Source organism: Phaethon aethereus (assembly GCF_964289735.1).
Source record: "Phaethon aethereus genome assembly, chromosome: Z".
NCBI classification, from domain to species: domain Eukaryota; kingdom Metazoa; phylum Chordata; class Aves; order Phaethontiformes; family Phaethontidae; genus Phaethon; species Phaethon aethereus.
Genome location: NC_138577.1, coordinates 46716843 through 46738956, shown reverse-complemented (window position 1 = coordinate 46738956; position 22114 = coordinate 46716843). Strand labels below are relative to the sequence as shown.

Below are 22114 nucleotides of genomic sequence, written 5' to 3'. Positions count from 1 at the left end.
AAGCATTTATGCATTATGGACTAAGGAATCTGTTTTACTACTTTAAACTTGAATTAACTCCACCAAAACTCTTGTCGACTTCCCTGATTTAATGGGTAGAAATTGGCTGATGCTGGTTAGATGCTGGTTACACACTGGATTTAACCAGACACAGACAGGAGGACTGGTGTCTCCCGTCTGTCATAGCTATGCAAAAGTCATCCCCTGCTCCTAACTTGCGGAGTTTCCACTGACTTGCCAGTAAAGCAGCTTTTTTCTGTGTGTAGAAGTATAGACATGTATGTTCTCTGTGCAGACCATCCACGGATGGTTGTGTGGGTGATAAGCAGAATTTACCCTTCTAACACTGTAACACCATCTGAGTTACAGGAGTAAAAAGCAGTTACTGGAAACAGTTCTTGAAGTGAATCAGCCCTAAAGGAACAGTCGCCAGCTGTCACCCAAACAGCTGCCTCAGAGGCAGTAGAAACGTTTTGGGTGTCTTTGGTCCTGTCTGTGCGAGTGGAATAAACTACGATGTGTAAGACAGTAGTTGCAAGTGCTGTAGCCAGGTATATGTATTTTAAAAGACAAGATAAATAAAGGTGTGCACAATTTAAAGGATCTGAAACTTGCTTTTTATGGAGTAAGCATTGGAATGGGTGAACTCCATGGTTACACAATGCTACTGGGAAACAAACCTTGCATATTCCTAATTAGGGATTGTGCCTATTATTGGTAGAAATGAGATTTGAACTGCATTTCGATTTACCAGCCTTCACTAAAGGGCTGCTGCTTCTTTGTAAGTTTTGCAAACCGTCAGTGTAAAGATTTGACCTCGGAATTCTTAGCAGTTTTCTTTCTTCGTTTGAGGATCTTCATGCAAAGGGAAATGTTACTTTCTGGTTGTTAGGGATTAACAACTGTCAGGGTGGGAAATGCAGCCTTTGGCTTTTCACAAATCACTAACCTGCATTTTCTCCCTCGCTTCAGCGCGACGCAGTGCCGCAGGGACCAATGGCTTCGCGCCCGTTGCGCATACTTTATACCCGCCGTGAAAAACCGGGTGCGGAAGTTCCGCTGGGCGCGGGATGAGAGCGGCCGAAGGGTGGGGGCCGCTGCCGGCGAGGCGGATTCACGCGACTCCTCACGCTGATCCCGCAACCGCACGAGTCCTGCACAACCGCCCCCCGAGTCGTGCGGCCGCTGCCTGAGGCGGCTCGTGTCCTCCCTCGCCACCCGCCACCAGCGAGGCGAAAGGGCCCGCAGCAGCACCGCATGCGAGGCGGGCGGGGAGCAGGCAGCCCGCGGCGGTCAGGTGAAGACCTCCCCAGCTTTCCTTCGCGCCGCCGGCGGCTCCGCTCCGCCGCCTCCGCGGGGCGGCAGGGGCCGCGGGCAGCACTGCCGCACAGCCCGGCCGGCGCGGGGCGCCTGCGCGAGGCCGGGGCGGGGGGACGGTGACGCGTTGCGGTGCGGGCAGGTTGCTGCTGCCGCTCGCCTGAAGACGACGGCGGGGGCGCAGCGCGGAGCTGCCGCCGCGCCCCCGCCCGAGCGCCGCGGGGCGAGGGACGCCCCTCCCGCCTCCCCGCCCGTCCCTCAGGGGAGGCTGCGGGGCAGCCCCAGTGCTCGGGACGGCGCCTGCCGCAAAGGTGAAGCCCCGCGGGCGGGCATCGCTCGCGGCAGCGCGCGTCAGGCCGCAGCAAGGGCAGGGCCGGGCGAGGCGAGGCGCCTGCGGGGCGGGGCCAGGGCCGGCGTTGAGGCGGGGCGGGGCCCGCCGGGGTTCCCCCGGTGCCGGGCGACGGGGGTTCCTGTCGGGGAGCGGCGGGTGTGCGCCGGGGCGCACGGCCACGGCAGCAATTTCCGAGAGCCGCGCCCTGCGCGTTCCCACCTGTGGAGATGGTTACGGGCCCCACGGTAGGAGCGGAGGCTGGTTTTGGGACCGGGGCTGGGGGTGGAGCCGGCGGCTCCGAGCCCTCCCGGTGAGCGCAGGGTGCGTTTTTTCGCCCGCGCGGTGCGGTGCGCGGCCCGTCCGGACACTCTTCCCGGCTGTGGCAGGCGGCATGGCAGCCGAACGCCTAGGCGCCGCTACGCCGAAAGGCTGCGGGTGAACCCCTGTCCCGCTGGGCCGCACCGCCACGGCAACCCGGTGTGGGTATCGCGTGGAAGACGCGGCGGCTGGAACCCCACTTGGTTCGTGTGCCAAGCGGCATAGTCAGTTGAGCGCCTCTTTAACTTGGCGCCCCTTGGGTAGGAGTTTATTGACGTTTTGTTGGGTGGGTTTTGTTTTTTTTTTTCTTTTTTCTTTTCCTGCCTCCACTTACAGTTGTGGAAATCTAGCAGAGCAAGGGCTTCTCTAGGTGTCGGTTCAAATGCTCGAGAGAGAGAATCTGAGCAATAGCCTATGGATTGTGGGGCAGGCTGTTTTTCTTGAGCGTAAACTGTTTTCAGACGCTGAGCTTTTACAGGTGTTTAGGGATCTGTTCATCTTGACCTGGATGAACTTTTATTATGTACACTTACGGCTGTAACCTTTCCCTGGTACGTTATGGGCAGAGACGAGATTCTTGTACGTTGCTGCATGCTGTGAAAACACTATGAAACTTCTGTATAGTCTTGTGGTATGAATGTTGATTCTTGTGTATTTATTTTGCCCTCTTGAGGGAATTAGTTTTCCAGCGAGCGTATTCCCACTAATGATGTTCTTTTAGAGAAATACGTGTGTGAGCTACCTTTATAGGTTATATTTGATGAAAAGGCTTCTCTGTTTTGCAGGTAGCTTTCAGTGTGTATTTCGGTGCTGCATGTAAGGATGGGTGGCAGGATGCTGCTGATGGGATAGCCCCACCTTCTGGTTAATCCTTCAGTGAAATCATACGTGTGACCTAAGAGGTTTTTTTTAAAATTATACTTCATGATGTGCATTGTGAGTGCAAGTCTGTTTTGGAATGCCTTTTTATTTTTTGGGGCTGAGGAGTGGCAAGATAATCTCCTTTTCTGGAGACCTTCCTATTTAACGTCAAGATAATTTTATCACATGCCTCTATTTCAGCAGAACAAATTGTTTATTGTTAGTTTCCAATGTCTCAGTTCACTACTGTGATTTTTTTTTTTTTTTATGCCAGCATAAATTACGGGAAGGGTTTTGGGTTTTTTTGAAAGCTTCATAAAAATAAGCTTCTCCTCCCCACCCCCCCCTCCCCCCCCCCGAAAGGCAGAGAGGGATCCCAAACCAAAGAGTGATCTTACTGGGTGAAGTGATACCTGATCTATGTTTGTGTGAAGTGATACCTGATCTCTGGCTTAGCTTTCAGTTCAGGTTTTGGAAATGGCAGTGCTTATACTGAAGTTTTCATATTCAAGAAATTCACAAATAGTCTTCCAAATTAAAGCTTTTGGACTTGAAAAATATTCAGTTGTCTTGTTAGTAGATGGTACCACACAATCAGCTGATTTATATTAGTTAGTTTCCTGCTGTTGGGAGCAAGTTCCCAGAAATTATGCAAGAGAAGCTGCAGTTCAGAGCGGCAAAGACTCGGGAGAAGGCTCTCTGAAGTCCTCTTGGCTTACAGAAGGAGCTTGCTATTTCACCTCATGTTTAGGTTTTAGTCTAGGGAAGACATTCAGCTTCTCACTCAACAACTTGTCAGCAGTGTATCTTATGATTAGAGACTTTGCAGTCTTTAAAATTCATGGTGATACTCTGCTGGACATATCTGGGAACCACCTGTTTTTTGGCTCTTGATATGTTAGTTGAAACTTCTCCTTGAATTCCAGTATCTGCAAGCTGCTTGCTCTTAGGAAGTTGCTGATGTGGTATGGATTGCTAATGTCCAAAAGAACTGAATGCTGCTCAAGTCACCCCAGCCCTTGACTATAACTGCAGTAATTGAAGTGTAAACTCCTTAAACAACTTAGAGGGGAAGTCACGTTTCTTGGAGTGAGTGTGAGAGTGCTGAACAAGGCAGCTGCTTGGATGAGTGCTTAGGAGGGATTTGTAATGGCAGTGTATCTCTGGGTATGTTTTCAAGCCCTGCCACAATCCACAGCTTACTGTCCAATATCCTGTGCTAAGCATCAAGAAGATTATGAACTCTTCAGTGAGCGTCCTGGATACATGGACGCTTCAGCATGGTTTACATTTGGAAATACAGTTTTGTAACAGTTAAACATAGTAAGACTGGAAGCCAGGGAGGAAGTGAGCACCTAAACATCCTTCCTTTCTTTTGCAACAGCTGCAGATATGAAAGTCCTGAAACTGTCATCCTAAAAGCTTCATACATTATAAGGCACATATAAATTTTCACTACATCTTTAAAAAAAACCTTAGAATTTATGAGAAGCAGGTTGTCCAGGGTTTTGTGTGGTGGAGGTACATAATACTGTCTTAATGGCTTCAAGTATAATTTGGAAGCTAAATGGTAAAAATCAAGGTTTTGAAAGTGAGAAACGTTGCTGAGAGTTTTATGGATTGTGGGATAATTGTGTTTCTCCGTACTAATGAGGTGGAAGGGCTGGAAGCACATTTGAGTAGATAAATCGGCGACATGGAGCCACAGATTTTTTTTTTTTCTTTTTTTCTTCTGGACTAAAACCAAGCTTGAGGGTTTGCTTTAGCTCAGCTGGTGAACTACCAAGGTTAGATGTTTGGGTTGATTTCTTTAAAGACTGACCATAGGCATCAAGACAGTGTCAGCCAAAGGAGCAGTCACTGGGTTAGGTGCTGGAAAGCATGTATGACATTTAGCACTGTATCAATGAAGCATTTCCAACAGCTGGGGTAAGTTACTGGATTTACAGTTCTTGTTCAGTTTTTGGTGTAGGGAAATGCTTAGTTTCTGCTATGGTTGTCCTTTCTTCTCCTGGATGTCATTATTGCACCCTCGCCCTCCCTGTGCCATTCACCTTCTACCTGACAAAAGCGTTAGGCTAGCTGGGCCAGAAGTAGTTGACTTTTGCACTATTTCTGTCAACTTAAATCATGCAAGCTTTGAATGTGATACTGTGTGACCCTGGTGATGGCAAGTTTGTTGTGTCTTGCGGAGTAACCTTATGCTTGCTGTGCTGGTAACTTTCTAGGAGCTTCTTTCCAGGCGGGAGATGAAGTACTGCTTTCTTATTTTTCTCTTTTCCTGATAAATGTTTCTCTTTTTTTCTAGGGAATGACTATTGGATATTCACAGCTTGTTTTGTCTACATGTATCAGACTTTGTTTTTACAGTGAAGTGGGCTGGTGGTAATCAGCTGCATGACGTTTTTGGCAAGCTGCTATACACGGCTTTGGTGCTTCGGTTTTCTGTGAAGCATTATGTATGTCATTTTGAAAGTCTGATTATATACTGCAGTTTATCTAGTCCAGTCTGAAAGTCAGCACTTTGCTGTAATGCAGCAATGGGTAAACTCATCAGCTGACTTTTTTGTTTTCTGCTGTAAATATTTCTAGCAAAGGGTACAAGGAAAAGGCAGTAGCTGATTTTTCAGAAGTATTTTTTTCTTTGACTAGTAAACATTGTTAGCCTTTTCATTTTATTTTGAATTTGAAGATTAGACTCTTTTCCACCAAAAACTTAAGACTTTTTTGCTACTCAGAGGAGTTGGTTAGCTTTAATCATCAGATAAAGGATTATTTTCTGTCATTTCCATATGAAGTCTTACTTTTCTTCCAGTTTAGTTGTATCTCTAGTTTTTCTAGTATCTTAAACAAACTTTTTCTCATGCAATAAATACTTTTAATATAGCCTTAGGTACATAATAATTTTTTGATGATACTAAAAGCTTTTTGTACAGCTGTGTATTAAAGTATTAGGAAGAGATAACTGTTTAGTGTGTACTCAAAGTCATTCTGTCCTAATTAACAATTTTATTTAATTGAAGAAACAGCTGGTGCTGAAAATTATCTCTCTCTGGGCTGTTGACTAGGTCTTTAATTCTTATGAGACTTCAAGAAAGTAAGCTTGAGGATGGAAAGTCTCTGTTTTTGTTGCCCAGTGCTTGTAGAAGGCTATTGAGGAACTGGACTAGGAATAGGCAACTTCAGGAAACACATTTTCACTGCCACATTAGTTACAACTCTCTACATATATGGGTACTGTTTACTAGATTGTGGTTGAATACAATGTAGGATTTGCCAACTTGAAATTTAGTTGTGAAGCTTGAAGGATTTCCCCAGGTTTTCAATCACTATAACGTTTAAGTTGGATTATAGATAAGCAAAATCTTTATATATTATACTGTGGATTGAGCTTTCAGAATATAAAGCAGTTTGTACAAATAACTGTGGCATCTCAAAATAGTCTGTGAGAGTTATAATCTAACAGTAGGTCTTATGTTTTTATTAAGGAAATTGTTTACATCCAATAACTGCTAGTCTGGATGGCTTTAAACTAGGAGTGGTTTCTGTCAACACCCACCTAATTTAAAAAAAAATTATTTGTGGAAGTCGTCACTTGGGGTATGAGTTGGGAAACAATACATTGTGTGAATGAGTAAATGATTAAATGGTCAGAGGGGTTATATAAGGTATAATTGCTAAGTCTTTTGCAAAGGGACAGTCCTCCCTGCTGGTACAAGAGGATCTCAAGACAGTGGAAGCAGCACCACTGTATTAATGGCAGCGGCCAGTTCTTACTGCTGCCAAGGGAAGAGCCCTGTCCTGTCCTGGTGAATGTTTCTTGTGTAATCTCAACATACTGCAGTTTTCTGTGGCGGGGTATTTGCGGCATTTTGCCATAGTTAGAATTGTGCGTATCACATATTTAGGATTGTGTTGACCTGTGCTGTACAAGCATTCTGGGTAGTTTGCTTTTTGGTACTGAGATGGTGACTTTTGCTGTCAGATGTTGCTGCTCATCCTAAATTTGGAACACAGGGCCTATTCCTACAAGTGTAAAATTACTTTGGTAAATAGTCTGTTCCTGCAAACAATTTATTTCTATGTTTAAAAAAGTAAACTATAAGTAGTATTTTGGAATTAAGATTGCCTAGAGCACAAAAAATGCAACCATTTATATGGTTGTGTTTAACAGACTTTTTCAGTGTCTTGAAAAAGAGTATTTCAATCTATGAGCAGCTTCTGAGACTTTGGGGTGCGTGAAATGATACGCTATCAAATGGCAGTTTGCTTCTTGTTTAACCTGCACTGTGAGGACCCATGTGTACTTCTGTGAGAGGCAGAAATGTCTTTCGGAAGCGTGCCCCGGAATGTAGTCACCTGATCTACTGGAAGGTTTTGATTTAGCTTTTTTTCTGCCTAGCATTTATGAAATTTTAAATCATTACATGTTTTTTCAAGTTTATACCTACTAGGTTTCTCTATTTAATTTTTTAATTTGTTGCTTTTTGAGACAATTCTGTCCTCTGAACTTTGTATTCCTTCCTTTCTTGCATACTAGTTTGGTTTTTTTTTTTATTTTACTGTAGCACTTACAAAGATTTTGCTCAGCTGCTTGCTTCCACTATGTGATAAATAAGTACACAGCGAAGAAATTACTTACTTGCTGCGCACTTGTTCATGTTTTTTTTTTTTTTTGAACCTTTCAAATCAGTAACTCCATGATGAGCACAAGTGAAGTCTGAGCTCTGGCTCTGAAAATACTTTGGGATGTGCCTAGCTTTGGATACAAAGCAAAATGTGGAATTATATGTAGATGAACAATCTTACAGGTTTTGCAGACTTATGATAAACATATACAGTACATCTGAAGCTTTGTTTTGTCTCTTTATGAATATGATTTGATATGTGGTTTTTGCAACTCATTTATTTATGATAATAAAAAACCTGCTTTTAATATGCAGTGAACAGCCTGGAAAAATAGGCCTGCCTTTTGATGTAAAGTATATTAGTTAAGAAAGTGAGTTTCTGGAAACTAAAACCACAGAAAGTAGAATATACTGCAAGTAGAACAGATTTAATATTATTAATAAACTGTGCATAACCATACTTGGTTTTGATTTTTATAATTTCATTTGATGAAAAGAGCTGTTGTGTTCAGAATGTAGTTAACAAAGAACTTTGCAGGAAAGGCCTGGTATTAACCAGGGTAAATTTCAGAGCTCTCTGGCTTTTTTAAGGCGTTTATTTTCTATATTTTCTGATGGGGGGTTGTTTTTTTGGGGGGTGAAGGGGAGGGGTAAGAAAAGAAAATACAAAGATACTTTAAATTTTTTAGTTACACTTATCCTTCCAAGACAGGCATGTTCCATGTTCAGGTATTTTGGTCAATTGAAGCATGTGAATTCTGTTTATGTAAACTCAGAATGTTGTCTATCTTTGTTTTCCTTACGAGAGAGTACTAATAGCAGGATTTTAGCATGAAAACTGTTGGGGTTTTTTTCAGCCTCCATGGTCTCGAGAAGTAGGCTTTATCTGGCATACTTTGTACTTGTTGCTTCTAAGCACGTCTGTTTTGTGGCAGACTAATTTTGCCCTATGTGACTAGTACTGCTCCCTTTACTTGCCACTAGCTTACCAGATACTGGTAGATTTGTCTTCCATGGCAGTTGTCTGAAAACATACTGTTTTGAGGAGATTTTCCATTGCAAGAAAATGGGCTTGATAGCAAGACAGTCTGGTGTAAGTCCCAAATACAGATATGTATTTTAAATGTATATACAAAAAACTTCCAGTTTCACTGAAAAAGGGAAAAGGGGGAAAAAAGAAAAAAAGAAACCATGAAAGCAGAACTGCTATTGGTTAAAATAACAGTTTTGAGGCTTAGATGTGGTTACTGTGTGTTTAACATGAGAATTTCTTTCAGATGTGATATTATCAAAATGACAACGAAATTGCTCAGCACTGACATATTGTCAGTGACATGGTGACTATGCATTTTTTTCTTACTATGATTGTGAGAGTAAGGATTGGAGTTTGGTTTTGTTGTCTTCCTTCTTTACTGTCCATTAGTGATTAATGGGAGATAAAAAGGGAAACCATTTACAGTGAATACACTTAATTGCAGGTTCTGTTGAGGCATACATTACGGTACTGAGTTCAATTTGATTTCTTCAGTTTTATTTAAAGATGGCTGTTCAGAGCATGTAGAAATTCCACCTGGATGGCTTGCAATAAATAAGGGGTATACTCACTTTCCGCCAAAATACGTGCATCCATTTAAATACCAGAATCTTAAAGAAGGTGCAAGAAGAGCTATGTGACAGTGCATGCAAAGTGTTTGGTTAGTAGCATTTACTTTTTTTAACTCTATTATTATGTAGATGATGGAGAGTACATTTGATCGTTGGGTGGCTTTCTACTGTAGTATGGAGTTCCTGATACTTGTGTGAAAATGAAAAAGGATTCCTCTGAGAGAAGACAAACAAGGGAAGTGGGACAGGCACTGGCCTGATTTTAGTGAGGGGGATTTTTATTTATTTGCTTATTTTTTGAAACAGATGGCATTTTATGTTTCTCTTCCCTTAAAGCAGTGCGTTTAGGATCATAAAAGTAGATGAATGCCTAAAATGGGAATGAGACACTGCTTTTTAGAAGAATCGTGAGCTGGTTTTGACTATGTATCGGATACAGATAGGTAAGAGCAAGGAAAAAAGAGGGCTTTGCTTGGTGTCCCTAGTGAAGAGTTTGGACAAGAAACATCACAAGTACTTGATGTGCAATCTTCAGGTGTTGCAGTAAGGGAGGATACCTCAAACCTGTCAGTCAGCAAAGAAAAGCCCAAATCTAGACGTTTCTTCATCCACATGAGAAGAACTGAGGCTGTTTATGAAAGGGGATAGCAACATCTGGATTCTGTGACCCTAGTCATAATCCCTGTATGTTTTCTTGCAGAAGCCCTGAGGTCCAATCACCTGTGCTACGAGAATGATCAAAGATTAAGAGCACACTACCAGAATTACTAATTCCCCTTTCAGCTCTCACGGAGGTCACTACTTAACTTGTGTCAGTAAAATTTCCTCTGTATCCTGTTACAAGTCTGACCAGAATTATTGCTGGCTTGGAGAAGCTGAGTGTCTTGGTGTTCTTCTAATGCATATAAATCAACTTAGTATTCAGGAAAATGGTGTCCTTAAATCCTCTGTAGTCTAACAGACGCTCCTGCTAATGCCATGTAGACATGCCTGAATGTGAGGTCTGAATGAAGTGGTGCCAGTTCTGTTCTTTAGCCATTGTTTTGAGGAAAAGAAAGTAGCTTTGTGATAGTGCTCACCATTTTATACAGTAGCTTTGTGGTTAGAGTATTTATCCAGGAAGTAAGAGTCTGAGTTCCATGTTATTCTGTTACATTTCAGCACATGCCAAAATTTACATGAAAGGTAAATATTTGGGGGGTATCCTCTGCCCTTTTGCACAAGGCTTTGCCAGTGAGTGGCAAAGTTTCATAGGACTGAAAAGATGGATCAGTGGAGAAGGTGAGTCAGTGGCTCAGTGCCAAAGAATTCACTTAGTAGGGAGGCAAACAGGTGTCACATAAGCATGTCTTTGTTTTTTCTGGGGAAAAAGGGAAAGGTAAAAATTATTATATAACTTCTTGCAGTCCATTTAATTTATCTTAGTGTTGGTAGCATTATTACAGTGAGTGCAGCTTTCTGATTTGGAACTTTACCTGTCTGGAGAAATTTCCCGTGAAGAAGCTGCCTGTTTCCCTGTGCAGGTGGGAGGATGGAGGGGATAATGTTCCACAGACAATGTGAAAAGGCAGAGGGAGATTGCACGGATACAGCATATATCAGCTTGAAGTTTAACTAGTCAGCAGTCCCTGCTCTCCTCTTGTTCCCCTCCAACTTGAGGCTTCTGTTTTTTTAAATTGTTTTTGGTGGTCTTTTAAATGCAGAAGAACTGATGCTAATTTGTTCTCTGCTTTGCTACCACTGGCAGGCAAGTGGTATTAAATGTGTTTAAAAAGTATATTTAAGTTGAGACTTATGCACCTTCTGCCTTTACCTTTGTATCAATCTTTTATTCAAAATAAGCATAATATTAAAAGTTTTAAAAATAGCTTGTAAGTGGCTTTTTTGCATCACCTAGTAAAATGTTATAGAGAGATTTTGTTACTTTAGTATGCTTAAATGTTCCATTACAACTCTCTGGATTGCTGATATATGCATTTCTGTCTCTTTTTCTCCCTGCTCCCTCTTGCTGTTTTTTGTTTGTTTTCTTTGCAGAGGTTCTTGTGCTTTTTCTTATCTTGTCTTTTCCCCTTGACCTAGAGCATTTTCAGTGCTTACTGAAATACTTTGTGGTGAATTTAAAGCAAAACAAATTAAGACCTTGCAGTTCAAGATAGCTCAGCTCTGTAGCTGGTTCCACTTGTAGCAGTTCAGTAGACTATAATATGTAGACACTATTGGCACTGGCAAGGCTGTTCATCATCTGGCTGACAGCAGGTCAACACTGCAAGCAAAATGGCACTTGGCTACTTGAATTCAAGCATCTAATATTTTCCCCACAGTATGACCTACAACCTGGTTCAAATAATCCAGACTTTATGATTTGTGAAATTGTCTACATTATGGTGGACACAACTATTCTCCTGTAACTCTTAGTTTTCTTTAAAGGAAGTCAAGAGAATTTACACTTGAAGGGTACTTGGACAAATCTAGGACACCTGTTAACTTATATCAAGCTGGAATTCTTGTGAAAAGCTGAGTTATTTGCTTCCTGGCTGCTGGGAAAAGGTTCTTCTTTCAGGTAAGTCTGGAAATAAGCTTGCTTCATACTTCATCTCCTTCACAGGCTTTTAGCAATTGCAGAATGGAATTTACCAGTAATAAAAACCTGATTGTTTTATGTGCTGAAAAACAAAGAATTTTGAGAAGTCTTACAAATTTCTTTTTGGGGTGGCTCTGTGTGTGGGCTTGACTGAATTTCTTGCCTGCATTTCCCAAGAGAGCAAGTGCTGCTTTATTCTCACCACCCCTATCTTTGAACATCCTTTTTTCCCTTTACTCTTGTCTTCTACCGTAAAGCTAACCACTGTGCCCTTTGAGGACACTTTTTTTCCACAGTGGGAGTATTTGTCATTGGTACTAGATCTCAAACAAAAGTACTGAGATTCAGTTAATGGTCCTGTAGCCTGCAACCTTAACTGCTTGGAGGCACTGTTTGAGGAAGCAGTGTGCCCTGAGGACACTATGTCCTTAAAAGGGTAGGAAAATTGAGTCCTTAGCACGATATGGTTTCTGTCCAAGAAATGTATTCAGGTCTTGCTTAAATAAGAACACCAAACACTCCATGTTGCTCATTGTGCCTCTAGTCCTAGTTGTTATATAGATACATGAAATAGCAGTCAGAAATATGTATGTTGTGGCATCACACAACATTGTCAAGTAAGTGTAAAGAAGTGTATTTACTGGCTTCAGCAAAAGCTTTGTTCGGTAAAATTCTGTCATGGACATGAAGATATTGTCTGTTAAGTAACCAATATAAATTTTGGTTTTATTATAATCAGACTCTCTGAGCTTGGTAGGACTAAATTATAATGCAGAATCACACTCCATAGTTATATTGCAATAGTTTATTTTAAAAGCTGGATCAAATAGACTGAAGAGAGAAGAACTTCTGACAGTATGGAAAAATGCAATCAATGCAAATTAACTTAGTTAATATTTCTAGTGTAGAGATATCCAATATGGTGGTAGCATTTAATCATTAAAGAACAAAAGATGTTGGTAATTTGTAGTTGTTTAATATCTTTCAGGTTATCAGAGATGATGGTTTGAAGAATCAGGTTTCCGATATGAACAAAGTAAAAACATCAGCTGAAAAAAGGTAAATTTAAAACTATAGTGACTTCTCAACATCAAGCTATTTTGAGATTTGTGAAAAAGCAATCTTTATCTTAATAATAAGGTAAATAAATTATGTCTTATGGATCGCTAATAAGAATGCGTAAGTTGATGTCCTGAAACACTGGTGGAGTCAATATTTATTAGCATAAAGTAGCTTCACATTTAAGAAATAACTTTTTAAATGTAATATTTTCAGTTAGTGTTAGACATGTTCAAATAAAAAATATACTTTCCATTTCATTGAAACAATTACTAATTAATTTAATAATGTCATGAAAATATTGGCAAAACATAAAATGTTTTCTGCTGAAGGAATTAAAGTTTATAATACTGTATAAGAAGCCATTAATTTGTCATAAGATGTGTATAATTCTCCAACAATGCTTCAGTCCAACACACAGGTAAGACAAAGGAGTGAGATTACAGAAGATTTCAAGAGTTGAAAAGTTGTGTTTGTTTTTTTGCTAAAACAAGTTATCATGAAATATTTAGAAAAGTTATGATCAATGGAAGGCAACATGTCTGTTACGCATCAGCAAACTGTTGAAAGGCTTTAAGTCTTACTTTTATTAAACTAGCACATGTGAAACCACCTCGTGAAATCAAACCATCTAATCAGATTAAAAAAAAATTCTAAAGGTAGCAAAATAAAGAATTTTGCCTTCAAATTTAGACTTCAAAGTCGTCTTTAGTTTTCTGAAATACTGATTATTTTCTAAATGAGTGGATGAATTTGCATGAAGGATATGCTTTACTGTGGACTAGTTTTATATCTTGGGGTGGATTTAAAATATGAATTTAAATACTTGCATATAGAGTCATCTTTGCTTTTGCTGACTTGAACAGTAGAACAGCTTCATATCAGAGACTGGTTATTCCTGTTTGTGTAAGAGGTGGATTAAAAAAAATAGTAAAGAAACTATTATGTTTTCTACTTACGGTATATTATATATTAGTTCTTTAGGCTTTATGATAAGCAAAGTCAAAGTCTCAGTCAGCAACGGCTATTTTTTGAAACAGTACTAGTTATAATACATAAAGTATACTATCACAAAAAATATTACATTTTTGCAGAGTGGCTACTTAAGTGCCATTTATGTTTGTTTAGTTATTGAGTTAAAATGAAAGTTTCCATCCCTTCAATCCAAAACAGTTGTTCCCTAAGACGTGAATAAATTATGTGAATTTATTGTACAGAGAAGTCTGTGAACTAATCAGAAGTATCAGCTCACTGAGGATTATTTGGTAACTGTGGAGGTGGTTGAGGAAAAAAAAATTGGGAGATGGTTTGCATTGGAATAAAATGAAAACAAACTCATAAGAAGCCTGCCTACTTTTAAAGCAGGTTTTTTTAAGGCTCACTGTAATATGCTGAAACACAGCATACCTGTTTGCTGTGGGAGAGAGAGGAGGGCATTCCCTGATATGTCAGTGTGCTGGCTGACTGCAAACAGCAGTTTTGGAGGAAGTAGTACAGTCGGGATGCTGAAGGTTTCAGCTGACAACCTTCATTCGGCTATTCTCTTTTGGAAGGCTTCTTGCCAGATGAATAGTTGAAAACCATTCTAAGAACTGAGTTTATGTAAGCTGCTATGACAGCCATTACAGTTACCATGCTCCTTGTGGGCAGATGCTTAGAAAGGTGTAATGATGTGTTTTAGCATTTGTGTAGCAAAACTAGTGTACAGTGAGTAATGGAGAGTTGTGAATCTAGCAGAGCAAGAATGCTTAAACCTTTTGGGTGTTCGTGGGACTGGAAGAACTGTCCCTGCAGTGAGGGAACCTTCTCTGAGAACTTCTTTTCTTGTTGAGGGAGTTATCTTTCAGATGTGAACGCCTGTTTCTCACTGAGCAGTTGGTTCCTCTATATCTACTCATAGCTTTCCTAACCAGCGAAGGAGGAAATCCACAAAGCTTTCTGGTTAGAGGCATGCTGTGTGCTTTAGCAACCGTTTTGATGACTGCAAACTTCTTCATGCTTCTGTTCTGCAAGTAAGATGGTGGTATGAGGTGTGTTTTGAGCTGCGGCATTTGAACATGGGATGAAGAAAGGGTTTCCTGCCTACAATGACATGCAGTGTATGGGATCAAATAAGGCTGGTAAACTTGACCTCAGGATGCTTAAGGAAAGTCTAAGTCTGTCTCAGAATAATAATTACTGGTTGTCTTCAGAACTCAAGAGATTTGGATTAAGCAGTGAAAGACAAATGGCAAACCTAGTGGTTGTGTTTGTGGGAGTCAGGGAGCAGAAATTGAGTAGTTGTAGATCAGCCATCTTCTCTTCTTTGCACAGAAGGATCCTGGAAGAACTAACCAAATGGGTGAGGCTGCGAACAGCCAAAGGTGGTTTGGGTTGTTCTTGCAAGTACATCTTACCTCCTTGGAAGGAACTAAGGCAAATGCTCCTTCCAGGTGCTCTGGAGTAGAGCACTGACTGAATACCAGAGCAGTGGTGGTTGATTGCTGTCAGAAGGAAATGGTGTGTAGTTGTTTCTGGATGTGCTCTTTCTTTCTTTTTCTGGTTACAGTTAATGACTCAAAATATTTTGAGCTTCAACTAATGATCTGAAAGAAAAGAGCGAGTTCTTGTTAAAATTGCAGACAACTTGAAGCTGGAAAGATCTGCAAAAATATTGGAGGACCAAATGATTTCAAAATACTCTTGTGAAATGCAGAAAGTAGTTAAGAATATTTGATGGAAATATGTACAAGGTACCGTGTTTAGAGAGGTATGCCACTGAATTGGATAAAGAACGGACACGTTTGTAGTGAGGACAGACAGAAATAGTAAGATTAAACTGCAGGGAGAAAAACTTTCAAAGTAAGGGTTTGTCCTGGTTTCAGCCAGAATAGAGATGGTTTTCTTCATGGAAGCTAGTGTGAGGCTATGTTTTGGATTTGGGATGGGAAACTGTTGATAACGTGCTGATGTTTTGGGTTGTTGCTGAGCAGTCAAGGACAGTCCAGCTTCTCGTGCTGGCCTGCCAGCAAGGAGGCTGGGGGTGCACGGGGAGCTGGGAGGGGACATGGCCAGGACAGCTGACCCAGGCTGGCCAAACTGATATTCCATACCATACGATGTCATGCCCAGTACATAAACTGGAGTTGGCTGGGGGGTGGAAATTGCTGCTCAGGGACAGGCTCTCGATCACCGGGTGTTGAGTAATCGCTGTATTGGGCATCACTTGTTCTTGTACATTCCTTTGTTGGTATTATTATTGTTGTTATCATTGTTGTTTCCTTCTCTCTTGCTGTCCTATTAAACTGTGTTTATCTCAACCCGTGGGGGTTTTTTCCCATCTCTCTCTCCCGTCCCACTGTGGGAGGGGCAGTGAGCGAGTGGCTGCGTGGTGCTTAGTTGCCGGCTGGAACTAAACCACGACAGGGTTACAAAGTTTTAGAACGAAGTTTCCTTTGGTTATTGAATCACCATTTTTGCAGGCCGTTAACGACTGGTTGGGCGTATGTGTGTCACAAAGAGCAGCTGTGGTGTTCACCCAACTCTGATGAGAATAGTTTATATGGCCTTATGAAGTTTCTTGTGGTGCTCCTTAGTCATTTTTATAACTAAAAATGACAGAGACTCTGCGTAACTTTCAGTGACTACAGAGTGCTCTTGTGAGAAGCTTTAAAATGGGTGGGGTGAAAAATGCCTCTTAGTAACAAGAAGGGTTCTTCACATTGTGGGAAAACGGGTCTTGCATGAAAGACTGGCTATAGTGTTCAGGGTATTCATGTGAGGTCTGCAACATCAGCAGCTTAGGAGGAAATCTAGCTCTGACAGGACACAGTTCTTATTGTGCCATTCTGCCTTTTTCCTTGGTTTACCTAGCTGTTGGATTAAAAATACTAAATTGCATGGTGTCCCTTTGTTTTGGAGACCTATCTTCTAGATTTGGATCCTGAATGGTTTGTTAGGCAAAATGTACATATTTGCATTACAAATATCAGAAGGAGTCCCACTGCAAATTGGTCTTGTGTTTTGTTTTAAGGTGAAATGGGTTGTCACGGCATAATTTTACGTACAGGAGCAGAGTCAGTCAGGCTGGCTGCCATAATTCCTGTCCTACAACCTTTTTGATTTGCTGTGCAGACATTGAAAGCTGTTACAATATTATAACCACTATATATATTAGTGTAGAATATTAACAAATAAGAGTACAATTCTTCTTTTAAGAAGAAAACTCAGGCACAGCTAAGAGGAGGACTTTAATTTGTGTTTCAGCATAGACTGTGGGCTGGTGGTGTTTTCAAGAACACTTTAGTGGGTATGCTGAAGACATGAAGTTTATTTGTCTGTATTTCTGTTGGAAGATTTCTTGAAAATGAGTAGCCTAAAACCATTCTAAAGGTTCCTCCTTAACTGCCACAATGGGTGCTCATTGCCCTTGATAGAAACTCTGGCCCCAGGAGGAGATAATACCTCTAAGTCTTAGAACTTAAATTGTTTTACCTTCCAATAGTGAGAATGACTTACCCTTCCTAAACTTTTTAAAGCTTTTAGTAAGTATGGAGAAATTATCTTAGATGCTAGCTTTCTGTACATGGTATATTACTTCCATGTGCCAGTGTTGCTTGAATTTTGCAGGCCACAGCAGGCAAAAATTAGGTTTGCACTGAAATTTTAATGCCTGTAAATGAGTTTTGTCTTTAGGAAGACTTCTGTTTTCTTTTTTGTTTGTTGCTAAGGATCATCTTTGCTTTCTTGGGTTGTTACCAGCTTTCAGACTACATTTATTTCACTGAAAGACCAATGATATACCACAATGAAAATTATATATACACACACAATTTGAAGCAGCAGTTCTCATATATTGGCTTTTATGTGAGTTGGCTGGACTCTTAGTCATTTTGATTGTGGAGCTGGTGAAGGTAACATCCTTTGGAAGTTTGTCAGTTTGTATACCAGATCAACAAATACAGAAGGATTTTATTAAAATTTTGTGTTTATTTTGGACTATTTCAAGTTCAGTGGCTAAATGGAGGAGTAGCAGTAAACAAAACAAAGCTTATGCAAGTCATAACGGCTTTATACTGTTCAGCGTGGTTTTGGATGATGCGAAAGGATTGCAGGGATAATGCTTTACTTATACAAGAAAAGTAATATTTCAGCAACCAGGACAGATTTATTTTATATCAAAAATTAATTTTAAATCGAAGTCTAGCAAATAACTGAGAAGGTGATACACTTACTTCACAATATAAAATTTTGACTTAAGCTCTATAATTAGTATAACCATTTCTTATTACTGATTTTAAGAGCTTGTAAGTATCATCTGTAATCTGAAATTGTTTTTTGGTTATGCTTCTTGTTTAGATGTCAATGTTAGAACAGTGAGAGTGCTGGAAGCAGTTTCCTCAGCAGCTGGTTACACCAATTTGCTTTCACAGCAGTACAACCTTTGCCATCGGCTACCTTTTTTTTCTTGATTTTAACATTTTTGTCCACTTCTAATTATTTTAGTAGAGTTAATTGTAGTGTGAAAGCCTTTCATAGATACAGAACACAAATCAAGGAGCAATAATTCCTCACTGTTATAAACAAAACTGACAGTATTTATAAAGCTAATGTTATGGGCTTTAGTTTTATTGCATATAGTCAGAACAGCATGTGTGTAAAATGAATTATGGTTGATTACTGCAGGACTCTAATGTTAGAAAAGTGAAAAGTCAAGGTGATTACTCCTTGGAAATCATAATTACTGGTAGTTAATTACATGACTATAATTCAAATGTTAAACATCTGTCTAAAAATTATTTTAATGTGGGAATGTGAATCTTCAAACTATTCTGAATAATTGTTATAATCTAAAAATGGAGACCAAATAAAACAATTTCTAGACTGACTCTGTTTTGAATGCTATAAATATTTACATTCATTCTTTCTATGTTATCTACCTATCTGTATGAATGCTGGGTTTGAAATTGCTTCTTATGTTAAAATACATTTTCAAGGCAATTTTATGATGTCAGGCCAAAATACCCTTGTGTTCAAAATGAATCCAAACTGTGATGATAGCTTTGGACATACTCCAAAGGGGTGTTTTGGTTCAAAATGGTGTTCTTTTTCTTCAACTGGAGGATGCTGGTTTGCTCACTTCATGAATGATAATCTTTTCGTTCACTTCTGAAACACCAGACTGACAGACAGTCTTTGGCACTGCTTGTAGCCAGTTTTTCCTTGAATGGCAGGTTTGATACAGTATCTGGTCACTTAATATAGGCTGTATTTAATATAAGTTACTCAAATTGACACAGATAAACAATATTTGTACCTATATGTGGATTTTATTTGCTGCAACCAATTTTCCTGTTCACAGTTGCTCTTGGAGATGCTGCTATATTTAATTAGTCTGCTGCAATGCAGGCTTTGCAAAAATCTGTACATTTGCCAGAATTAAGGAGAATTGAGGCTGTTTTCCAATTGGGATAAAATGTGAGGTGAATTAGCCACTCCCCTTACTTTGACGTGGGATTTCTGTTGTTAGTGGGTTTTTTTTCTCTGATCTAGATGGAAAAATGAATGTAAAAAAACTTTCTTGTAGTGTTTCTACCAGTTCTCGGACTATGTCTCTGCTGTCACAGCTGGAGAAGATCAATTTGGACTCTGTATTAGGAGAAGGAGACAATGCCAGATATGTTACCTCAAAGATCCTTCATCTGGTTCAGAGTCAAGGTAGATGAGTTTTGTGGTTTTAGTAGTTTTTGCTTTTGAGCCTTCTTTCTCGTATTTCTTCCTTGCTGGACTTCTCTTTAATTTTTGTTTCTGTTTTGTGAACTTGATTATACATCTGTGTTTGTCACTGATTGTTGAAAGCACCTGTTTAAGGCCATGTTTAATGCTATCTGGTATAGTATTGGTTACACCGAGTGCATTTTGTATTGTCAAACAGCTATAATGTAAGTAGTAATTCGCAGTAGATATACATGTGTGTGTATATATTTAAGAAGTCTTTCTTACAGAAGATTTTTACATTTTTTTTTCTTTACAGTTTTTTACTAGGGGATGACAAGATTGTTGAACAAGTGAAAGCAAAAATGAGCTTTAAAATGACTTAAGTCTTTTATTATAGTTATATCTGCAGTTTTTAATAGGTTTTATTATTTGCAGTGTAGATTTTCTGATCAATCTGTATATGATCACATTTTTTTCTTCTGCAAACTAGTGTATTAAAAGAAAAATGGTCTCTTTCTCACTGGCAGAAAAAACCAGGAAGGAGATGACTTCTAAGGGCTCCACTGGAATAGAAATTATCTTGTCAACCCTAGAGGTAAAACATTTCAATCTGTGTGGTTGTGGGTACGTAGCAAGTTTTCAATTTATCACTGGTCTTTGTACTATTAAATACGTTATCCTAGCCATTCTCCAAAACTTATGTAGGACCGTATGATTAGATACGGTCTTTAAATATCATAACCTACTTAAGAATTTCTCTGCCTTATTTTTAAATATTCTAAGAAATTATTTGTCAGCTATCAGTTCTAGCTAGTATGCCATACTGTTTTAATTGTTTTTGTGGTTAATTCAGACTGCATAGGGGGATTGTTAGATGGGTGGTTACATCCTAAGTTCTGTTTGATTTAGCAGTGGCAATTTCTCTGAGCTTTAAAAGTATCTAAACCAATGTATTAGATTTCCACTTTAAGCAAAGAAATATCTCTGTTTTTTATTGCAGAATACGAAAGATCCTCAAACTATTCTAAATATATTGAATATCCTCATTGAAGTAGTCTCAGTTGGTAAGTTTTCATTAAGGAGCAATTTGTGATTATATTCTTGTGTTTTTCTGCAGACTTTGGGGTTTTTTGGTTGGGTTTTATTGTGGTGTTTTTTTCCCCCCTGACATTTGCTAAAGCTGGTTTATATGCAGAACAAAAGGAATGTAAAGACTGAACTCAGCTTTCAAATAATCATATACAAATAATTTATGCTGCTGGAAATCTAAGTCCAGCATGTTCTTATGTAGTGAAGTCACGCATGAAGAAAATCTTGTTGTTGTAAAGACTTTCCTTATGATAACTATAGCTTAGATACCTAATTGTTCTTTGGCTTTGGAGATGTCAGTTGAGTTTTAATTTGTAGGTGGTGGTCGGAGAGCAAGTGTCTTAGTCACTAAAGGAGGGACCCAGATCTTACTGCAGCTGCTTTTGACTGCCAGCAAAGACTCTCCACCAAATGAAGAATTAATGGTGCTTCTTCATACTCTTCTTGCAAAAATTGGTCCAAAAGGTGATAATGATATACTTAAGTTATACGGCTTAATACCTTATAGTTTTGTAATTGAAATTTAAGAAGAATTTTCTTTCTATTATTGTATAAGCATCCATGTACTCAGAACTGGTAGAGGAGAACAAAAGGAGGAGCAAAATAGAGGGGAGGAATGAATGGTGAAAAATAGATATGCAGAGTTGACATTATCCATAGAAGGAATTCACAGTTCATTTAACTTATTTTGAAATTATTATAAAAAAATTAGTGTGATTGACCTTTTATTTCTTTGATGTCAGACAAAAAGATTGGCATGAAAGCAAGAATTAATGGTGCCCTAAACATATCATTGAATTTAGTGAAGCAGAATTTGCAGAACCACAGGCTAATATTGCCATGTCTTCAAGTATTAAGAGTTTACTCAACCAACTGTAAGTATTGCAGATAATTATTTTCTTTCCATGTGATATAAAATTTTTTACCTAGATACAGTTAAAATATCAGATCGAAATGCTTGTTTAATGTTAGATGTTCAAAGTAACTATTTTTATCTTAGAATTTGCTTTTTATATCCACAAATTGCTTAAATGCTAATAAAAGCTGTGAAGCATGTTTGCACTTTTTTGTATCTTTGTTTTTATGTTTGGGGGGGAGGGGTATGTGTGTGTGTGTGTATATATGTATAGTTGTGTGTTTTAACCAGTGCTATTGGATGTATGGATTTTTGAGTCATCTAATCTGCGTAAATGCTGATGTTTTAATATCTAAACCAGAAATTCTAATACTGTACTTGGAAAAACACTTCACATTAAATAATCATTCTCTATATTATACATGTTCATGGGGTTTTTTTTGCTTTTTATGATTTTATTTCATTCTTGATTGTTAATTTAAAACTTGGTTTACACAGGAAATATTTTATTTCCTTATTTAACCTTTCCTTCATTCCTTGTGTTAAGTGCCCTACTGTTCAACTAACATTCTTCCACAAGAGCCTAGTAATTTTTTGGGCAGTTAGTAGGAAGTTGATGAAAATAGTGTGGTTCTTCTGTATCTCTACTGTTAGTTTGATACTCTAGGTTTTTTCCTTTGAACTCAAAATGGCCTTTAAACCTCTTAAGTAAGTGCAAGAAATTGAAAACCACACTCCTCGAAGAGAATTTATTTGATAATCTATAAGATTAC

General features: G+C 39.3%; 1 protein-coding gene across 1 annotated transcript in view; it reads left to right on the top strand.

The window, feature by feature from the left end:
• Positions 1-12632: 12632 nt before the first annotated feature.
• Positions 12633-22114, top strand: part of AGTPBP1 (ATP/GTP binding carboxypeptidase 1) — a gene marked incomplete at its 3' end in the record, with an annotated part of 51288 nt that continues 41806 nt past the window's right edge. Inside the window, exons 1-6 of the mRNA XM_082013645.1 lie at positions 12633-12700; positions 19266-19396; positions 19924-19991; positions 20397-20460; positions 20804-20950; positions 21229-21360. Coding sequence (XP_081869771.1) covers positions 12669-12700; positions 19266-19396; positions 19924-19991; positions 20397-20460; positions 20804-20950; positions 21229-21360 — 574 coding nt within the window. The 5' untranslated portion in view covers positions 12633-12668. The remainder of the gene's footprint in view (positions 12701-19265; positions 19397-19923; positions 19992-20396; positions 20461-20803; positions 20951-21228; positions 21361-22114) is intronic.